Below are 22,737 nucleotides of genomic sequence, written 5' to 3'. Positions count from 1 at the left end.
TAAATAATTTTTTTATCAATTGAAATTTGTGTTCTAGTTCCATCTTTTAGTTTCTTTTTAGTGTAAGTGTCACAAATGCAATGTGTCCTCTTGTAATTAAATGTAAAATACACCAATCTACCGTAACAGCTATGTCCGCGAGCATTTCTCCTAATTAAGTGCCGACCATGTTTTGATAACTGAATTGTGGAAGTATTTGTTGTATTGTTGCACTGAATTATAAGCTGGCCCCTTTGTATTATCACGTTAATTATGTCTTTTGAATAAAAAAAGGAGGTGGAATAAAAGAAAAGTTAAAAGGCGCAAAAATTCGACTAACTTAAAATCTAGCGGCCTCAGTCATATGTCAGGTGAACTCACTTCATTTGATCAATCAAACACTGTAATAACTGTTATTGTGTATATAACAGAAACTACCTTAAATTAACCGACTCTTTCATAACTGATCAAAGATAACAAGGCAGCCAAGCGAAATGAATACTTCGTAAAATATCGAGCATGATTTCACAGATACGAACCATTGTGGGCAAGTGAGGTTCAGAGAATTCTTGAAATGGCATTTAGAGATATTCTCAGGGATGATAAGAAATTTCATTATTACTTCCAATGAAATCACAACATTAACATTGTACTAATTGAACAATAAAAAACTGAGTTTCAACGTAGACGTGTCACAAAATAAATGTTGCGTGTTTTCGAAAAAAAGGAATCTTGTTTGGTGGTGCATCAACAGTTAGTCTAATTCCCAAATTATGGACTAACGATTTGGCAAGATAATAGTAAACACCACTTTGGGAACCAGACTCATCAAGAACACAAAAAGCTGTGATGTAATACACAGATTTTCCGTGTACACATGATGGTTCTTCAAACCAGCTGGAACGATCTTTCATATGTTGGATATTTTGAAGAAAAAAAATGTTATTTAAACAGAATAATGAACAGCTTCATTAGAAAAAGTGCATTATTAAAAATTATTATCGACGTGATTGTAAAATGAGGATTCGGTCATTAAACAGCCCAGTTCCCTAACGCGTCCCCCCTATGGTTTTCTCGATGTCAAAGTGTTTTTGTTTCTAAATTTTTGGAGGTAACTCGCGCCTCGCTTTTAGTGCGGTCTGTGTTTGTGGAACCCATTGTGCGCAAGTTATTGAGGGAGAGGTGTGTGTGTGTGTATATATATATATATATATATGCAATCCCATTGTACTTATATCATACCTCTGTCTGCATGGGTTCAAGTTTCAGCCTGGCTATTGTGAGTGTGTGGTAAAGAATGCTGTAGCTTCCTGTTGAATGGTGGTTCTTACCAGGGTCATCCTGGGTTCTTCCTGCACCAGATATTTTTTGTAGAATAATGGCATTAAAAACCAACAAAATTAAATCAAATCAACCGTGTAGCTCAGTTTTACAAAAGATTTTGTGGAAAATTTTATTTTTAGCTTTTAGATATATTTGTTTGCCTTTTAATAAATCTAATTTTAGCTCTAAATTGCCTGCGTTATTCTTGTTTGCTGTTAGACATTGTAGATTTCCTTGTCAGCAAACTTCATAGCCACTCAAAACATGTAGTTACACCTCATCATGTGATCATGTGTGTGGAAATACATAATTTTGTAGAACTTGTTGCACGATTTACATAGAACGAATCTGGTGTAATGAAAATATTCCTGTCTCTTTCTGTCAGACTGAATACAAATATAGACATCCATGCAGCACTGAAGAAGGTGTTACAGGAAGGAGATGTGATCCCCACTGATGCAAGAGATAGAAGGGTGGCTGAACTGTTTATGTTTGATTTTGAACAGAGTGGAATACATCTTCCTGAAGAAAAGGTACTGGACAATTTGGAAAACATGAAGGGATGAAGCCTGGTGGTTTTTTTTTGAAGTCATTTGTTAGAACATTGGAGATGAGTTGCAAGAGCTACTATCAATGAAGTCTATCTTTATTTCCTCAAAAGATGATCTATTGTGTTGAAACTACAGAGAAGCCTTGTTAATCTGGACTCCATTTATCCGGGAACTTCACTATCTGGACATAATTCACTGGGAATAGAATTCCTAAACATTAATTTACTCTGTTAATCTAGAAATCCACATTCCAGATCTGGAAAGCAAAATCGGGGACCAAAGTGTAGAATTATTATAAAACTTGTCTTGATAATCTGGAAATTATCTGTCCAAAAATAAGAAAATTCGAAAAATCATATATGAAAATACAATCAGTCGGATAACACAGATTCACCTACTCAAATTTGGAGGTGTGTCAATGTATCAGTCTCTAATTAGACAAATTCTAGTGGTATGTTAAAGTTATCAATTGATCACGTGATGTGTATGGAAAAACTAAGTAGCGTGACCATATTGTAACTAGCGATTGTATAAACAATGTCTGTTTTAGCTAGTTGCCTATGGGGGTGTTAATAATTTAATAAATACACTGGGATAAAATTGTCCACGCTTTTTGACATAACATTTGGTTAATAAATTAAGTGTATCATTAAGCCTCTTTGTTGTTTACCAATTGTTTGTAACAGTCACAGTTTATTGATGGCTGTACAAATACAGTTGATTGATTTAAGCTCTGGACAGTATAGCACTTCATTTCAAAATAAAATGGGGACGTCAGTTATCTGCTCATTAGCAGCTATAACAACTGTAAAATATGACTTATAAAAATGACTACATTTTATTATATTTTTTGTACATAGTGTGAAGTATTCAATGTGTTAATTGTTTAAACTTATATTTACTGTATGTGTATGTTATATTTATTATACATGTATGTACAAGTGCATGTTATAATAATTTAAAATAAACACAAGTCAACATTATTGAATATATTCAAGAACTTGTGTTGTTACAGTCTCTATCTGACATGACTGATATTCAAAAACTTGTGTTGTTACAGTCTCTATCTGACATGACTGCTATTAAAAAACTTGTGTTATTACAGTCTCTGTCTGACCAGACTAATATTCAAAAACTTGTGTTGTTACAGTCTCTGTCTGACATGACTGCTATTAAAAAACTTGTGTTGTTACAGTCTCTGTCTGACATGACTGATATTCAAAAACTTGTGTTGTTACAGTCTCTATCTGACATGACTGATATTCAAAAACTTGTGTTGTTACAGTCTCTGTCTGACCAGACTAATATTCAAAAACTTGTGTTGTTACAGTCTCTGTCTGACATGACTGATATTCAAAAACTTGTGTTGTTACAGTCTCTATCTGACATGACTGATATTCAAAAACTTGTGTTGTTACAGTCTCTGTCTGACCAGACTAATATTCAAAAACGTGTGTTGTTACAGTCTCTGTCTGACCAGACTAATATTCAAAAACGTGTGTTGTTACAGTCTCTGTCTGACCAGACTAATATTCAAAAACTTGTGTTGTTACAGTCTCTATCTGACCAGACTGATATTCAAAAACTTGTGTTGTTACAGTCTCTATCTGACCAGACTGATATTCAAAAACTTGTGTTGTTACAGTCTCTGTCTGACCAGACTAATATTCAAAAACTTGTGTTGTTACAGTCTCTGTCTGACCAGACTAATATTCAAAAACTTGTGTTGTTACAGTCTCTGTCTGACCAGACTAATATTCAAAAACGTGTGTTGTTACAGTCTCTGTCTGACCAGACTAATATTCAAAAACTTGTGTTGTTACAGTCTCTGTCTGACCAGACTAATATTCAAAAACGTGTGTTGTTACAGTCTCTGTCTGACCAGACTAATATTCAAAAACGTGTGTTGTTACAGTCTCTGTCTGACCAGACTAATATTCAAAAACTTGTGTTGTTACAGTCTCTATCTGACCAGACTGATATTCAAAAACTTGTGTTGTTACAGTCTCTATCTGACCAGACTGATATTCAAAAACTTGTGTTGTTACAGTCTCTATCTGACATGACTGCTATTAAAAAACTTGTGTTGTTACAGTCTCTATCTGACCAGACTGATATTCAAAAACTTGTGTTGTTACAGTCTCTGTCTGACCAGACTGATATTCAAGAACTTGTGTTGTTACAGTCTCTGTCTGACCAGACTGATATTCAAGAACTTGTGTTGTTACAGTCTCTAACTGACCAGACTAATATTCAAAAACTTGTGTTGTTACAGTCTCTGTCTGACCAGACTGATATTCAAGAACTTGTGTTGTTACAGTCTCTGTCTGACCAGACTGATATTCAAGAACTTGTGTTGTTACAGTCTCTGTCTGACATGACTGATATTCAAAAACTTGTGTTGTTACAGTCTCTGTCTGACCAGACTGATATTCAAAAACTTGTGTTGTTACAGTCTCTGTCTGACCAGACTGATATTCAAGAACTTGTGTTGTTACAGTCTCTGTCTGACCAGACTGATATTCAAGAACTTGTGTTGTTACAGTCTCTGTCTGACCAGACTAATATTCAAAAACTTGTGTTGTTACAGTCTCTGTCTGACCAGACTAATATTCAAAAACTTGTGTTGTTACAGTCTCTGTCTGACCAGACTGATATTCAACAGCTGATACTGTTAAAGTCATGGCCTGCCCAGGCTGATATCTAAATAAAAAAATTGCTGATTGCAGTTTGAAAGAGTATGTTATAAAGTTTAACCACCTTGCAGATTCTTTATATCAAGTGGATACATTTATGTCCTGTCCCAGAAGCAATTGTCGACATAATCTACATGATCTCTCCCCCAACTCTATGGTTTCCAGTACCTTATGCCTTCATGTGTGCTTTTTTAATTTTTTTAAAACTCATGTATTTATATATATCATCAATTATCTTATCTATATTTAGTCTAATAAGAGCCTGATGTCATCTCCAAATGAGAGTAACTTTGCATCAAAAAAATGTTTACAATTGGATTTTGTTCTTGATGTTCAGCCATCACCACTTTGCAAACTACAAATTGATTCATGAGAGCAAGATAGTTTTAACAAAAGCGAATCCTAGCATTTGATTGGTTACACTTACTAAAACATTGACTGTACACAGATACAGTGATGAGAGATGGTACTGCTACATCAACTGTACAGTATTAGGTACAGCAGTAAGAGATGATAGTGTTACATCAACTCTACACCGTGCAGCATTAGGTACAGCATTATAAGATGGTTCTGCAGTATTGACTGTACACAGTGTGGTATTAGATACAGTGATGAGAGATGGTACTGCTACATCAACTGTACAGTATTGGGTACAGCAGTAAGAGATGATAGTGTTACATCAACTGTACACCGTGCAGCATTAGGTACAGCATTATAAGATGGTTCTGCAGTATTGACTGTACACAGTGTGGTATTAGATACAGTGATGAGAGATGGTACTGCTACATCAACTGTACAGTATTAGGTACAGCAGTAAGAGATGATAGTGTTACATCAACTGTACACCGTGCAGCATTAGGTACAGCATTATAAGATGGTTCTGCAGTATTGACTGTACACAGTGTGGTATTAGATACAGCAATAAGAGATGGTACTGCTACATCAAGTGTACACAGTTCAGTATTAGGTACAACAGTAAGGGAGGGTATTGCAACATCAGCTGTACACATTGCAGTATTATGTACACCAATAAGTGAGGGTAATGCATTTTCTGGAAGCATGTAGTTTGTTTTTGAAGTAAAATTTGGCATATTTTTATTTTTATTAAATGTTGTTCATGTTGACATACCCTATATCACTGAATGTTGTATTGTATTTATCTTAAAAAGTATATTCTTTGCATATGGCATTACATGGAATACTTATATGATCACAGTGTGATTATAAATGCTCCTCACCATAATTGGCAATGTTTTGATTATAAAATTAAAAAAGTTCATATCTTCTTAAAGGACTTGATTATTTGTTGAGTGTTTTCTCTTTTTTTCAGAGAAAGAAGTTTGTGAAGTTGAACGAAAACATAATATTACTGGGTAACTACTTTATGGAAGGTACTCATGCTGCAGTGGCTGTTGAGAAATCCAATTTACCAGAACATGTGCACCACTGGTGAGTTATCATATACGAATTTGTTTTTGTGTTTAGACTCACTTTAAGTTAGTAGTTATTTGTCATCATTCCAGCTCAGTTAGACTGTCAGTTACACAGATCATGTTGTCTGCTTGAATTAATATGTTAGTCTGACATTTTAGGCATCTGCACAGGATAACTCCTGTAAAACCCCATTCTTTGATGAAGATCAAAAAGTGAATTTCCTGTATCTGTTAATGGCATATTCTTAGTAGACATTGGGTTATAGTCTAATCGAATTTGTTCTTAGTTAATTAAGTTCTTTTGTGAGTTATTAGCATTTGTAAAACCTTTGCATGTTGCATATGGCTTTACTCTTTATCCTTTTTCCTCTTCAATTAGGGGCATTAGCTATTTGAGGAAAAAAGAATGTTTGGCTGTGCATTTTTTTTGTTAGGGTGGATATTATATGCATTTTCCCTATACTCCATAACTGCAGTCTTTTCCTTTTTCCTTGATTCATATTTTTCATTAAAATCCATTCTGCCTCACACTCCTATATTGAAAATAAGCTTTTTTTTAACTTAGGTAGGTTGCACACCACTTTTTTCCTTGATGCTATGGTTTCAAACACAGATTCCTTTTTGACTGCTCTGGTCGCTTAAGTGGTTAGAGCATCCACCTTTAATGCAGGAGGTCCCAGGTTCAAACCCTAGCCAAATCATACCTGAGACTTAGAGAGAAATGATAATAGTAACTGCCATGCTTGGTGATCAGCATTAGGAGGTTAGTGTTAGGACTGGTCCCCCTGGTTTCAGGATAATGTGCCTGGGTGGGACATGATGCTACATGTCTGTGGCATGATACCCCATTGCTAGACATTACTCTAAACTGTTATACTGCATAAATTATAGTGACTTGATTCAAATTGTTAAAACTTTATTAAAAATATTAAAAAACACACAAGCACACAGATTCATTTTCAAGTCTAGGTTTGGATAGCTGTTCTTGATTGTTACCAGTTTTATTAGCATTTATACCTACTGGTTGTTTGTTAATTTTGTTATCCCTAGCTTTTTTTAAGTCAGTCAGAAATCACCAGAAGACTGATTATAATATCTTGTTGGTCCTTATTTAACAAGGTAGTCATTGGAAATCAGACATGTTTGCTGAGATGAACAGTTTGAAAATCTTGTCACAAATTCTCTTGAATGGATAGTCATATCAACATAGGATTTTCACAGATTTGTTTAATGGTGTCTAGTTTGTCTTAATGAAAATGGTACTGATATGACGTCCAGTATAGCTGCCACTAACACCATTTGGAAAATCTCTTTTTATTACTTTGCCTTCTGAATGGAAAGTCATCAACACAGGATTTTCACTAGAAGACTTATGGTGTCTAGTTTAGCTTAAATAAAAAGTTTGCTGATTGGATTTCCAATATGGCCACAACAAAATGCTCACATATGTCTGTCACAATGAACATATTGAAAATCTTGTAACTAATTTTCCTGAATGGATGGTCTTATAAGGGTTTCAACAAAAGTCTTTTATCGGTGTCTGCTTTGTGTTAAATGAAAATGGTGCTGATCATACATCCAATATGACTGCTACAGTGACTAATTTGACAATCTTATTGCTGTAGAGATGGCTTCAGTACTCAACAGTTAAACAGAAGAAATATGAAAAATGGTGTAAAACCCCAAGACAAGAACAGCTACAAGTAAAACTAAGGGTATTACTTAATTGATAGTGGATGTGTGGGTTGCAGTTGAAACGCGGGCAGTATAGCTGTAATATGGAAGTCCACGCTATATACAAGGATGGTATAAATGTTAATTTATAGAAGGCTTGTAAAATCTGGATATTATTTATCTCATTTCATATATTGAGTATGAAATCATTACCCATTTGAAATGTACTTTATACTGTATACAGTTCATGTTAAAATCTATGGCACTGTGATACCAGTCTTCTTGAAATCTAAGGCCTGAGACATATTCAGTATTTCTCATCATATGCTTCCTGTGGCATGGCAACAATGGAAGTAGCTTATTTAAAGGGTACTTCAATATAAAAAGAAAATGCATTATAACAAAGCTGAATAGATTTCTTTCTAGGTCAGGTATTGGTTGAATTGTGGAATCAGATAACCTTCTTTAGTAAAATAGTGTAAAATTGAAAACTTTATCTAATTTCTAATTGGCATTTGTATTTTTTTGCAGTTTTAACATACATGGAGACAACATAACTGTAACAAGCTTGTTTCCTGAGCATTATGATGAATTTGTAAGTATTCAGTTATGATAGCAATTGGTAGAGCATTTGTAATCCAAGGGGTCACACATTTGATACTTAGCCAGGCCAGCCCAAGTTGGCTGCATCAGTGTGTACTTGGGAAGGGCACTTAGCTCTTATTTTCTTTGCATGATATAAACACTAATGTCTTAAAAATGCTGCTAAAACAAGGAAACATATGAATAAAAAATAATATTATATTTTCAATGCTATAGCCTATATCAAAAAAATACAGAGGTCTTGTTTGGTTTGGCATTTTATGGCACATCAGCACAAAAAGCCTATTTGGCACTGAGGAAGTTGGATTGTTTCATCTTGCCCAAGCATGCACCATGGTATCTACCTGGGCTATTCCAGTGGTAGAATATGAACCTGTACCATTTTGGTTAAAAGTTCACCATGGTAACCACTGAGTCACTGCAACACTTTGAACAAATTGGAACCACGTTAAGTTTGAAAGAAAATTGCTGCTAGCTTTCAAAAAAGAAAATTTGACGTTAGCAACCTGCATTTTTTTTGTCGAGCCATGACAGGTATCATTCTTCCAATTTTAACATTTTTCAACTTCTGATCAGTGTTGTTGAGCCTGTGACAGAGGTATCATGATCTTAGTGACATTGACAATGTTCAGATTTGGTTTTACAGTTTTGAAAGCCATGTAGCTTCAACATTATTGGCTGTGTTTTTCTGAAACTTTGGGACAGTATTACTGGATGCCTAGAAATTATGGACTAAGATGTTTGTCTCTCTTGCTTCACTTTGGTCACAGGACACAATGTGCTGCAGAATCCTTATTTTAGTTAGCAAGAAAAACATTGCAGTATAAATTGACAACAGTTATAGCAGTCTGGTATAAATGATAACAGAATATAAATGAAAACAGTGCAGCACAGATAATAACACTGTAATACATGTATAAATGAAAACAGTGCAGCACAGATAATAACACTGTAATACATGTATAAATGATAACAGTGCAGCACAGATAATAACACTGTAATACATGTATAAATGAAAACAGTGCAGCACAGATAATAACACTGTAATACATGTATAAATGAAAACAGTGCAGCACAGATAATAACACTGTAATACATGTATAAATGATAACAGTGCAGCACAGATAATAACACTGTAATACATGTATAAATGATAACAGTGCAGTATAAATGAAAACATTGCAGTATAATCTATAACACTGTAGTATAAGTGAGAACAGTGACATGTAAATGAATGCTGTAATATTGAAAAGCTAACTTTTATTTGTCAGGTCTGTAAAAGCCAATATTCAGGCAGGTTAATGGTTAACTGATGAAGTTAATTTTTTGTCATTAATAGTTGAAAATGTTAATGTACATTATGTGGCTTAAATAATGAAGTAATGTGTTGCTGATATTTAAATATGCTGTGAAGTTTCTTAAAAAAGGGAACTAATTTATTATTTGTGATGTTGTTACTTGCATGCTCAACACATGATTCGGTCCCATTGCTGGTTCGCTAACACTACATTTATAATACTGATACCCAGTTTGAATCATGGCAGTATAATAGAAAAAATAATTCTAAGCTGCTTTTGCTCAAGAAGAAATTTAAAATTCAAACAAATGCTTGAGTTGTCATCAGAATTTACGTTTAGTAAGTGGAATGAATCAAGAACACAGATATTTGCTGTGTATATCAGTCATTCACACATGACAAGAAGTAAACAAAATAGACCATACAGAGCTGTCTAATTTAGTCTTAGTTTCACATTGGTGTATACATAATAGTGCAACTAGTTTGTTCCAACATACATGGCAAATGGAAAATTTAAGAGTAATAAGGCTTTAGTTTGGCTGACATATCAATAATGTACATGCATACATGCTTGAATAGCATCAAATGTGTATTGTCAATGTATGTCATATATCACAAGTCAAGTATAATGATAAATCAAATGTGAAGCTGCTAATACCTAGCACCAATTGTTATATAGCAAAGCAAAAAACATGTTTCACTAGGATTAGATGTGTAGTGCCAATGTATCATTGAAGGTAAGATGTGGGCTGCTGATAAGCAACATGGTTGAATAGCATTAAATGTGTATTGTCATTTTCTAGCACAGAAAACATGACTGAATAGCATTAAATGTGTATTGTCAGTTTCTAGCACAGAAAACATGCTTGAATAAAATTAAGGTTTATTGTCAATTACTAGCACAGTAAACATGCTTGAAAAGCGTCAAAAGTGTATTGTCAGTTACTAGCAAAGCAAACATGCTTGAATAAAATTAAATCTGTATTGACAGCTACTAGCACAGCAAACATGCTTGAATAGCATTAACAGTGTGTTGACAGCTACTAGCACAGCAAACATGCTTGTATAGCATTAACAGTGCATTGACAGCTATTAGCACAGCAAACATGCTTGAATAGCATTAACATCATATTGATAGCTACTAGCACAGCAAACATGCTTGAATGGCATTAACAGCATATTGATAGCTATTAGCACAGCAAACATGCTTGAATAGCATTAACATCATATTGATAGCTACTAGCATAGCAAACATGCTTGAATGGCATTAACAGCATATTGATAGCTATTAGCACAGCAAACATGCTTGAATAGCATTAACATCATATTGATAGCTACTAGCACAGCAAACATGCTTGAATAGCATTAAGTGTGTATTGTCAGTTACTAGCACATAAAACATGCTTGAATAAAATTAAATGTGTATTGACAGCTACTAGCACAACAAACATGCTTGAATAGCATTAACAGTGCATTGACAGATACTAGTACAGAAAACATGCTTGAATGGCATTAACATCATATTGATAGCTACTAGCACAGCAAACATGCTTGAAAAGCATCAAAAGTGTATTGTCAGTTACTAGCACAGCAAACATGCTTGAATAGCATTAACAGTGTATTGACAGCTACTAGCACAGCAAACATGCTTGAATAAAATTAAATGTTTATTGTCATTTGCTAATACAGTAAACATGCTTGAAAAGCGTCAAAAGTGTATTGTCAGTTACTAGCAAAGCAAACATGCTTGAATAAAATTGTATGTGTATTGACAGCTACTAGCACAGCAAACATGCTTGAATAGCATTAACAGTGTATTGACAGCTACTAGCACAGCAAACATGCTTGAATAGCGTTAACAGTGCTTTGACAGTTATTGGCACAGCAAACATGCTTGAATAGCATTAACATCACATTGATAGCTGCTAGCACAGCAAACATGCTTGAATATCATTAAATGTGTATTGTCAGTTCCTAGCACAGAAAACATGCTTGAATAAAATTAAATGTTTATTGTCAGTTACTAGCACAGTAAACGTGCTTGAAAAGCATCAAAAGTGTATTGTCAGTTACTAGCACAGCAAACATGCTTGAATAGCATTAAATGTGTATTGTCAGTTACTAGCACAGAAAACATGCTTGAATAAAATTAAATGTTTATTGTCAATTACTAGAACAGTAAACATGCTTGAAAAGCATCCAAAGTGTATTGTCAATTACTAGGAAAGCAAACATGCTTGAATAAAATTAAATGTGTATTGACAGCTACTAGCACAGCAAACATGCTTGAATAGCATTAACAGTGTATTGACAGCTACTAGTACAGCAAACATGCTAGAATAGCGTTAACAGTGCATTGACAGCTACTAGCACAGCAAACATGCTTGAATAGCATTAACATCATATTGATAGCTGCTAGCACAGCAAACATGCTTGAATAGCATTAACAGTGTATTGACAGCTACTAGCACAGCAAACATGCTTGAATAGCATTAACAGTGTATTGACAGCTACTAGCACAGCAAACATGCTTGAATAAAATTAAATGTTTATTGTCATTTGCTAGCACAGTAAACATGCTTGAAAAGCATCAAAAGTGTATTGTCAGTTACTAGCAAAGCAAACATGCTTGAATAAAATTAAATCTGTATTGACAGCTACTAGCACAGCAAACATGCTTGAATAGCGTTAACAGTGCATTGACAGCTATTAGCACAGCAAACATGCTTGAATAGCATTAACATCACATTGATAGCTGCTAGCACAGCAAACATGCTTGAATAGCATTAAATGTGTATTGTCAGTTACTAGCACATAAAACATGCTTGAATAAAATTAAACGTTTATTGTCAGTTACTAGCACAGTAAACATGCTTGAAAAGCATCAAAAGTGTATTGTCAGTTACTAGCACAGCAAACATGCTTGAATAGCATTAAATGTGTATTGTCAGTTACTAGCACAGAAAACATGCTTGAATAAAATTAAATGTTTATTTTCAATTACTAGCACAGTAAACATGCTTGAAAAGCATCCAAAGTGTATTGTCAATTACTAGCAAAGTAAACATGCTTGAATAAAATTAAATGTGTATTGACAGCTATTAGCACAGCAAACATGCTAGAATAGCGTTAACAGTGCATTGACAGCTACTAGCACAGCAAACATGCTTGAATAACATTAACATCATATTGATAGCTGCTAGCACAGCAAACATGCTTGAATAGCATTGTGTATTGATAGCTGCTAGCACAGCAAACATGCTTGAATAGCATTAAATGTGTATTGTCAATTACTAGCAAAGCAAACATGCTTGAATAAAATGAAATGTGTATTGACAGCTACTAGCACAGCAAACATGCTTGAATAGCATTAACAGTGTATTGACAGCTACTAGCACAGCAAACATGCTTGAATAGCATTAACAGTGTATTGACAGCTACTAGCACAGCAAACATGCTTGAATAGCATTAACAGTGTATTGACAGCTACTAGCACAGCAAACATGCTTGACTAGCATTAACATCATATTGATAGCTATTAGCACAGCAAACATGCTTGAATAGTATTAACATCATATTGATAGCTACTAGCACAGCAAACATGCTTGAATAAAATTAAATGTGTATTGACAGCTACTATCACAGCAAACATGCTTGAATAGCATTAATTGTGTATTGACAGCTACTATCACAGCAAACATGCTTGAATAGCATTAACATCATATTGATAGCTACTAGCACAGCAAACATGCTTGAATAGCATTGTGTATTGACAGCTACTATCACAGCAAACATGCTTGAATGCATTAATTGTGTATTGACAGCTACTAGCACAGCAAACATGCTTGAATAGCGTTAACAGTGCATTGACAGCTACTATCACAGCAAACATGCTTGAATAGCTTTAATTGTGTATTGACAGCTACTATCACAGCAAACATGCTTGAATAGCTTTAACTGTGTATTGACAATGTATAAGGTGTATCAGAAGTTGCATATTAAGGTACATCATGTTTGAGCTGTTAATACTCACTAGCAAAGCAAAAAACATGTTTCAGTGGCATTAGATGGGGATGGTCAGTGCCTGTGATGTATTAAAAGTTGCACATTATGGTACATAGATGTGAGCTGCTAATACCCAGCCCGAATTGTTACTAGCAACACAAAAATATTTCAGTTGTATTGGATGTGTATGGTTGGTGCATATTTTATTTTGGAAGTTGCATACATCAGATTTGATCTGTCACCCAGTCCTAATTGTTGTTATCATAGCAAGACTACTTGTCTTTGACTTTTAAAACTGATCAGCCAATTGGCAATTCTACACAACTTTTGCTGTGTTTGTATAGGTACGTGAGGCAGCCTATAGAATTTTCCTGTACCCCCACCCCCATCAAGAAGATTTGCTGAGAAGCCTTTTGATGGAGAGACATAAACTGGCTCAGCTTGTGGATTTCCCTACATTTGCACAGAGAGCTCTAAGAGGAACAATGGCTGGCTCTGCAGGTAAATCAGTGCTTATAGAGATAAGGGTATTCAGTAATCCTCATGTCTGTTGTCCTTTTCTCTCCCCACAACTCTGTTGGTGTGCCCTTACATCCAGCATAGTAAAAATCATATTGCTCCTTTAATTCTTGTTAGACCATTGCCCTTTTTTGAATTGTAGCAGTGTATGGTACAATCTTGTTACTACACCTAGGTTGACAGTTTTTGAAGGATTGCCATGAGACTTAGCAATTACAATGGTAATTACCTGAAGATATGTATATTAACATACTGCTTTGCTTCTACAACTTTTGTTAGAGTTATTTTCCATTTCCATCATGTAGCTTAATTCATTGTGTGACACAATGTATTTAGCATAACAGGTCATGCAGTTTTTGATGGATCAAAATGAAACTTGGCAGATGTTATAATCATCATCTGAATATGTAGATGTCAAAAGGTCAATTTACTCCCACAATTTGTATTCAACTTATTTTGTTGTGTAGCTTATTATACAATCTTTTTAATATAACTTGCTGCTAAGTATTGGAAGGATTCCCATGAAGCTTAGTAATTATTATGGTCAACACCTTAAGATGTGATTACCTAGAAGTTACTTTGCTCTCAAAAATTTATTAGAGTTATTGCCCTTTTTTGTACTTTACTGTAGTTCATAATTCAGTCTCATTAGTTCAACTAATTCCATATAATGTTTTTGTTTGTTTCTTTTTATTGCTGTAGAACTTGCTACATGTTATGGTCGGAATTAAAAGATGTGCATATTGACAAATGTTTGGTCTCCATTGATTTTTGGAAGAGTTTTACCCTTTCTATCTTGTTGATGGGTACTTTATGTGACATTTTTCTGATTGCAGCTTCTCAGCCAAATCATTTATCTCTGTACTTGCAGAAGAGTTAACCATTTTTCTATTACTATATATTTATCTCCATAATAGAATAGAGGTGGGTGCCAGGGGTATATTTACATAGGTTTGTTGCACACCATTCCTACAGTGTGTTATGGAAATCACTTTAAATTTACTGTTGTTTTTTTAAAAAAGTTGATGACTTTATCTTTTTTTTTTAATGCAGTTATTCAAGTCAAATAATAAAAAATTATTTTCATTATTTAGAAAGAGACAGAAATTGCATCCGTGTCTTTTTATGTCCAGCCTCTCTGATAGTTCATACACATTTTTCTAAATTGTATGTTAATTGATTAAATATAGTATGAGTAATACACAGTGCATCCTTCTCTGGCCCCTTGTTGGGCCCCTCTTTGTCTACTAGGGTTCTCTGTGCAGACATGATGTCATTGCAGGCAGTATATGTTAATAAGCTAGTAACTAAATTTAGAAATGTTGTCATGTTGAACCAATCAGATGACTTAGAGCATGTGATCAAACATTGTCACTTGTTTGAGGCAGTCATACAACAACTGGGATGCCTGTGGAGATGTGTGCTTGTCAGTGTCGACTCTGCATTTAACTCAAAATTATCTGCGGAAAGAACCACCTGCCTCCCCTCCTTTCACCATGTCATTTATTTGGGACATTTCTTGCATAGCATACTGTTCCAGTTCTGTTCTGGGGGGCCGTTGCCAAGTTTGTACATTCTCAACCTTGCTCTTGAACCTCAAGTTGTGTCAGTACTTAAATATACTCAACTATTAGGCCACATATACTTCATATGGTGTCTTTATGGAGTATTAGCTGATGTTTGTTATCATGGCAATCTTCAGGATCAGACTTATCAAGTTTTGGTTATCATTGTTCCCATATACCTTGTATCAGCCACTTGCGGCACCACATACAGGTGTTGGACACTCTTCGCAACCCTACAAACTCCCCATAGTCTCTCTTCTGGAAGTATTCCCATGGAACAAGGGCCATTGCCAAGTTTCATGCATTCACAACTTTGCTTTTGAATCTCAATTTGTGTCAGTACTTAAATGTACTCAACTATTATGCCCATATTTACTTCATACCCACTTCCTACAGCGCATGTATGGCGTATCAGCTGATGTTTCTTGTCATAGCATCCTCAGGATCGGACTTGTCGAGTTTTGGTTATCAGTGTCGCTATATACCCTGTATCAGCCACTTGCGGCTCCACATACAGGTGTTGGACACACTTCACAACCTTACAAGCTCCCCCAGGTCTCTCTTCCTGAGAAATTCCTATGGAACAAATTCAGAGCTAGGCTGGTGCAGTGTGCTGTACAGGATTTGCCCCCATCATGCCAAAGATTATTTTATATGTACAATAAAGTGTCCATTGAACCTGTGCATTGTGTGTTATTTAAATGGGATGTCATATTAATGATAATCCTGTTGTGCTGTACAATAAGTGTTGATTTAAATAAGTGGACTACCCTTATTAATGATAATTTTATGTGGATTATAGAAGAAGTTTAAACAGCATGTACTTCCGATAGCTCAGATATTATCTGTTGATCTTTTAATTTGAGGAAAACAGAAAACTACTGAGGAACTATTGACCTTGAATTGGCAACTACTTATTCTTTCATTTCAGTGCCAGGTTTTTGAACTTAAAATGGCAGAGGAGATTATTTACTATCCCATATTTCATTGATTAACCAATCATAGAATCAAATGACTGACACTGATTGAAACTCATTTAGTAATGTTATGTTATTATGACTCTATGGTCTTAAAATAAGTAATAGGAAATAGTGAGAAGCAACAAGCTTTGTAAAATTCAACAAATAATTTATTTCCCTAGAATACAAAGTGAAAGTGTGAAAAAAAACGAACAGTATTGCAAATTAAATACTAAAATTAAAGACACAAGTCCTAATGATTAAAGTTCTTAATAAACTTTAGTGGAAATCAAAATTAAATCCAACACTACAAGTGTTGATGTCCCTGCCAACAGTCTTTTGTTGGATCACAGTCACAGTCATACAATTCAGTAATAAATCATTATTTGAAATTTCACTGTAAATTCAAGTCTCTATTTTCAAAACTTATAATTTTTTAACACTCTGTATTTCCAGAGAAGAATCACTTGAATTAAAATAATTTGATTAAATAAATTTCCTGCCCTGGTTCTGCCCAGATCTTAAAGTATGAATAAATAATTTGTTTGGTATCAAGATTACATTGTCCTCTTCCAGATCTCAGGTCACAATTAGCATTTACTTCCCCACCCCCAAACATTACCTAACGGAATATCACATTCTAGAAGGTTCCCAATGTTTACCCCAATAAATCTTAGTTATGTTTAGAAGGTCTATTACTAAAATTATAATATAGAATGTGGAATTCATCAGGTAGGCCATGTATATTTATAGGGGGATTCCAATAGCATAGACCCAGACCCAAATATTAAACCCATACTCGTCAAGAAAATATTGACTATGTATTGTTTACAGAATTAAAAAATTAATCATTCAGGTCAAGTAGAAAATGAACTTGAATTTGGACTAGCTCAAGTCCAGCATACAGTGTTACTTTACCAATAGCATATAAGGAAATTAAAAACTTAAAAGAACTAACAAACAATGTAAATTAAATATACACAGCAATGTATATTTAATTTATATTGTGCGCTTAGCATGATAGTAAATTGTAAACAGAATATTTACATTGCATTGGAGTACAAGGTCAGGCTTATTTACGATTAGACTAGGTTTTTTCCTTCAGAATTATTCCGATCTAGTTCAAATGGAAATGTGTATAGACAGAGATTTTATAAATAAATCATTCCTATCTTAGATCAGTTTCTGGAATCCATTTGATATAAAATTTTACCGTTGTGTTCAGAATAATTTGAAAGGAATTAAGTATAAAATATTATTTGGAATTGCTAAAGTAAATTTAGTGTTCAGATTTATGCACACTAAATTGGATTGTTTGTGAACTTCTTCAAAGACATTCATGACTGCATCATTGTTTAATATCAGGACATGCAAGAGTATTGGAATTCATTTAGAACATTCTGTATTTTTGGACTTGTGACAGGACATTTAGGAACTGTTGTGATTGAAATCATAATTACTCTAAGTGTCTTTTAAATTTTTTCCTTTTTATTGTAGAGAAATAAATTGCATGCTGAGTTAACCTAAACTGTTTGACACATAATTTTCTTTCTTTTACATATTTTAAGACCTAGAGTTGTAACTGTAAACATTCTGATATAATATCAAAGCTGTCAGTTTGTTGTGACTTGATGTTTATTTGATACATTAGCCCATTATATGCTGACTTTTTACAGAATATAATGATGACATTTTGCTTCGAAAAATTTATTATATGAGTGTTGACATATTAGTACTATGAGTTTTGACATATTTGTACTATGAGTGTTGACATATTAGTACTATGAGTGTTGACATATTAGTACTATGAGTGTTGACATATTAGTACTATGTTTTGTGTAAAACGTTTGTCACAAATGCTTGTTTCTTACCCTTTAAAATTTAGTTCTCAGAGGGTTATACTGGAGTCAGCTTGTCCAGCCATCCTTCTGAGTATCATAATTTTGTGTTACTTACTGGTAATATCTACTGAACTTCTTGAAGATATCTTTTTCAACTTAATACATGTAGACTGTTGTATCATGACTAGACATTGTTACCAGTAAAAATGTAGGTCACTATGATTAGCATTTTAAGAGTTATATCAGTTCATTTGTGTCCAGTGCAAGATTATGTCTTGTCAGGTTAATATTTATCTAGTTTAATGACTGAGCCCTGGATGGATGAGTGGTGTAAAGCACTTACTTTTACCAAAATATCATTATGACACTTTCCACATAGGTTTGAGTCTCGGGCTAAGCAAGTGTTTGTATGTGAGCTTGCCAGTTGTTCCTGTTTGTCAGTGGTTCTTAGCCGAGTTTTCCCAGGTTCTTCTATCACTGTTTATACTGGCTGCTATGTATAGCCTATCATGTGTTGAAAAATGCTGTTATGCCCAAAACAGCAATGACAAAATAATTTTATGACAGTTTGTGTCCAGCCATCTGTACATCAGTAACACTATTCTATAATTAACATCTTCCAAACCATTTGAGATGCCGTCCAGAAACTCGCTCAGTGTTCATCCCATTATCGATATGATAAATAGATGGGCTAGACAAAACTTCTTTTTTTCAGGAGGGCTGGATTTGGGAGGTAGGTTAGCTGATTTCCTAACCATTATGAGATTGGCCAAAATATAATTTACTAAAACATTTAAGTTCTTTGTGCATATGCAGCTTTTCCTTTATTTTTCCAACTGTTTGGGTCCTTTACAGTAGAGGTGGAGTTTGCATTAGGATAGAATTATGGTGTATTAAACTGCTGTGATGTTAATAAAATGTAATTTCAGAAAATGTGATGAACTTCCTAACCACATTGGCTGATAATATTAAGGAAAGGTAAGATTGCTTTTTATCCCTACATTTCACTATTAGTGTTATTATAGTACCATCTTTCTGTCTGTCCATAAATCTGCCCTTATTAAACTGCTCGGTGGAGATGTAGCAAAAGTTGGAAGATATGTTGCCATATGGCAACCATTTTCAAGAGGGATATCATCTTTGGCCCTCTGCAGGGTTTCTTGGAATGTGTCCAATATCAAATGGACAAAACAATTTGCAATGGACATTTTTTTATATTTGTATTCCCAGCCTTTTCACAAAATGTAGGTCAGATTGTAGTATTGTTTCCATCCATTCATCAGTGTCTTTTTCACACTTTAATTTTCATTCTCTAACTTTTAAGTCATCTGAGATAATGAGATAAAACTGGCTACTTACGTTATGCCATTAACTAGTGTTGCATACTCAGTTGGGTGTCATCTCTTCAAGGCTGTGTTTCAATATATTAAATTTTTTTCTCAAACTTCCCCGATTGCTCCTGTAGTCTAGTGGTTAGGGTGTCTGTTTCAGATGCTGGAGGTCGTGGCTTCAAATCCTGGCCAAGTCATACCAAAGGCTTACAAATATGCTGCCAGAAGCTGTGTTTTTTATAGTCATATTGCTGTGATGTTGTTGTTGTTGTAGGGTTTAACACCATTTTTCAGCACAAGATATGCTCTACATGGCGGCCAGTATAATTGGTGGAGGAAGAACCCTGGAAAACCCCGGAAAGAACCACTGACCCTCGAGAAGTTACTGGCAGGCTTTCTCACATACCCACGTTAGCCGAGCCTGAGACTCGAACTCACGCAGACATGCTGTGATGTCTGCAGTGTGGTAGTTTAAAGTGATCTCTTGCACTGGGTCATCATGCCACAGACATATAGCATCATGTCCCAGTCACATTATCCTCACCCTAGGCTAACCAGTCCTAACACTAAACTCTTAATGCTAAGTGAGAGTAGAGGCAACTGCTTGTACCACTTTTATTAGTCTTTGGTATACTTCGCCAGTGCTCAAACCCGTGACTTCCCGCATCTCAGTTGGATGCTCTAACCACAGGGCCACTGGAGTGGTCTATTTCAGTTCACATAAAGTTACATGAGCCTTTTACAGTCAGTGTTGATTCAGTTTGAATAAAGGGGCATGAATTATTTGCAGCCAGTGGTGATTCAGTTTGAATAAAGTGGCATGAGCTATTTGCAGCCTAATTATGATTGAGTTTGCTTGAAGTGGAATGAGCTATTTGCAGTCATTGTGTGCTTAAAATTGCATAAGCAGCAGCAGCTACATTCAGTCCATGTATGATTCAGATTGCATTAAGTGGCATGCTGCAATTGTAGCCTGTATTGTAATTCAGACTACATAAAGTGGCATGAGCTACATGCAATCATTATATGATCCAGATTACATTAAGTGGCATGATCTACTTGTAGTCAGTATATGATTCAAATTACATAAAGTGGCATGAGCTATTTGTGGTCAGTGTATGATTCAAATTACATGAAGTGGCATGAGCTAATTGCAATCATTATATGATTCAGATTAAATGAAGTGGCATGAGCTGCTTATGGCCAGTGTATGATTCAAATTACATAAAGTGGCATGAGATATTTGTAGTCAGTATATGATTCAAATTACATAAAGTGGCATGAGGTATTTGTGGTCAGTGTATGATTCAAATTACATAAATTTGCATGAGCTACTTGTAGTCAGTGTATGATTCAGATTACATGAAGTGGCATGAGCTACTAGTAGTCAGTGCTACTAGTAGTCAGTGTAAAGTGGCATGAGCTATTTGTGGTCAGTGTATGATTCAAATTACATAAAGTGGCATGAGCTGTTTGTGGTCAGGGTATGATTCAAATTACATAAAGTGGCATCAGCTACTTGTGGTTAGTGTGTGATTCAAATTACATGAAGTGGCATGAGCTACTTGTAGTCAGTGTATGATTCAAATTGCATGAAGTTGCATGAGCTATTTGTGGTTAGTGTATGATTCAAATTACATGAAGTGGCATGAACTACATTTAGTCAGTGTATGATTCAAATTACATGAAGTGGCATGAGCTACTTGTAGTCAGTGTAAAATGGCATGAGCTATTTGTGGTCAGTGTATGATTCAAATTACTTAAAGTGGCATGAGCTATTTGTGGTCAGGGTATGATTCAAATTACATAAAGTGGCATGAACTACATTTAGTCAGTGTATGATTCAAATTACATGAAGTGGCATGAGCTACTTGTAGTCAGTGTAAAATGGCATGAGCTATTTGTGGTCAGTGTATGATTCAAATTACATAAAGTGGCATGAGCTGTTTGTGGTCAGGGTATGATTCAAATTACATGAAGTGGCATGAGCTACTTGTGGTCAGTGTATGATTCAAATTACATGAAGTTGCATGAGCTATTTGTGGTTAGTGTATGATTCAAATTACATAAAGTGGCATGAACTACATTTATTCAGTGTATGATTCAAATTACATGAAGTGGCATGAGGTATTTGTGGTCAGTGTATGATTCAAATTACATGAAGTGGCATGAGGTATTTGTGGTCAGTGTATGATTCAAATTACATGAAGTGGCATGAACTACATTTAGTCAGTGTATGATTCAAATTACATGAAGTGGCATGAGCTACTTGTAGTCAGTGTATGATTCAAATTACATGAAGTTGCATGAGCTATTTGTGGTTAGTGTATGATTCAAATTACATAAAGTGGCATGAGCTACTTGTGGTTAGTGTATGATTCAAATTACATAAAGTGGCATGAGCTACATTTATTCAGTGTATGATTCAAATTACATGAAGTGGCATGAGCTACTTGTAGTCAGTGTAAAGTGGCATGAGCTATTTGTGGTCAGTGTATGATTCAAATTACATAAAGTTGCATGAGCTATTTGTGGTCAGGGTATGATTCAAATTACATAAAGTTGCATGAGCTACTTGTAGTCAGTGTATGATTCAGATTACATAAAGTTGTATGAGCTATTTGTGGTTAGTGTATGATTCAAATTACATAAAGTGGCGTCAGCTACTTGTGGTTAGTGTATGATTCAAATTACATGAAGTTGCATGAGCTATTTGTGGTTAGTGTATGATTCAAATTACATGAAGTGGCATGAACTACATTTAGTCAGTGTATGATTCAAATTACATGAAGTGGCATGAGCTACTTGTAGTCAGTGTAAAATGGCATGAGCTATTTGTGGTCAGTGTATGATTCAAATTACATAAAGTGGCATGAGCTGCTTGTGGTCATTGTATGATTCAAATTACATCAAGTGGCATCAGCTACTTCTGGTTAGTGTGTGATTCAAATTACATGAAGT

The 22,737-nt window shown here is 34.8% G+C and overlaps 1 protein-coding gene across 1 annotated transcript in view; it reads left to right on the top strand.

Annotated features, from left to right (window-relative positions):
• The window catches only part of LOC149800007 (mitochondrial intermediate peptidase-like), a 79,297-nt gene that overhangs the window by 3,052 nt on the left and 53,508 nt on the right, over positions 1-22,737 (top strand). The window contains exons 4-8 of the mRNA XM_089959536.1: positions 1,688-1,835; positions 5,880-5,998; positions 8,188-8,251; positions 13,906-14,062; positions 19,375-19,423. Coding sequence (XP_089815662.1) covers positions 1,688-1,835; positions 5,880-5,998; positions 8,188-8,251; positions 13,906-14,062; positions 19,375-19,423 — 537 coding nt within the window. The remainder of the gene's footprint in view (positions 1-1,687; positions 1,836-5,879; positions 5,999-8,187; positions 8,252-13,905; positions 14,063-19,374; positions 19,424-22,737) is intronic.

This window comes from Sinohyriopsis cumingii, chromosome 5, assembly GCF_028554795.1.
Source record: "Sinohyriopsis cumingii isolate HCF-2022 chromosome 5, ASM2855479v2, whole genome shotgun sequence".
NCBI classification, from domain to species: domain Eukaryota; kingdom Metazoa; phylum Mollusca; class Bivalvia; order Unionida; family Unionidae; genus Sinohyriopsis; species Sinohyriopsis cumingii.
Note: the sequence above shows the minus strand (reverse complement) of the source record. Positions and strands in the feature narration are given on the sequence as shown.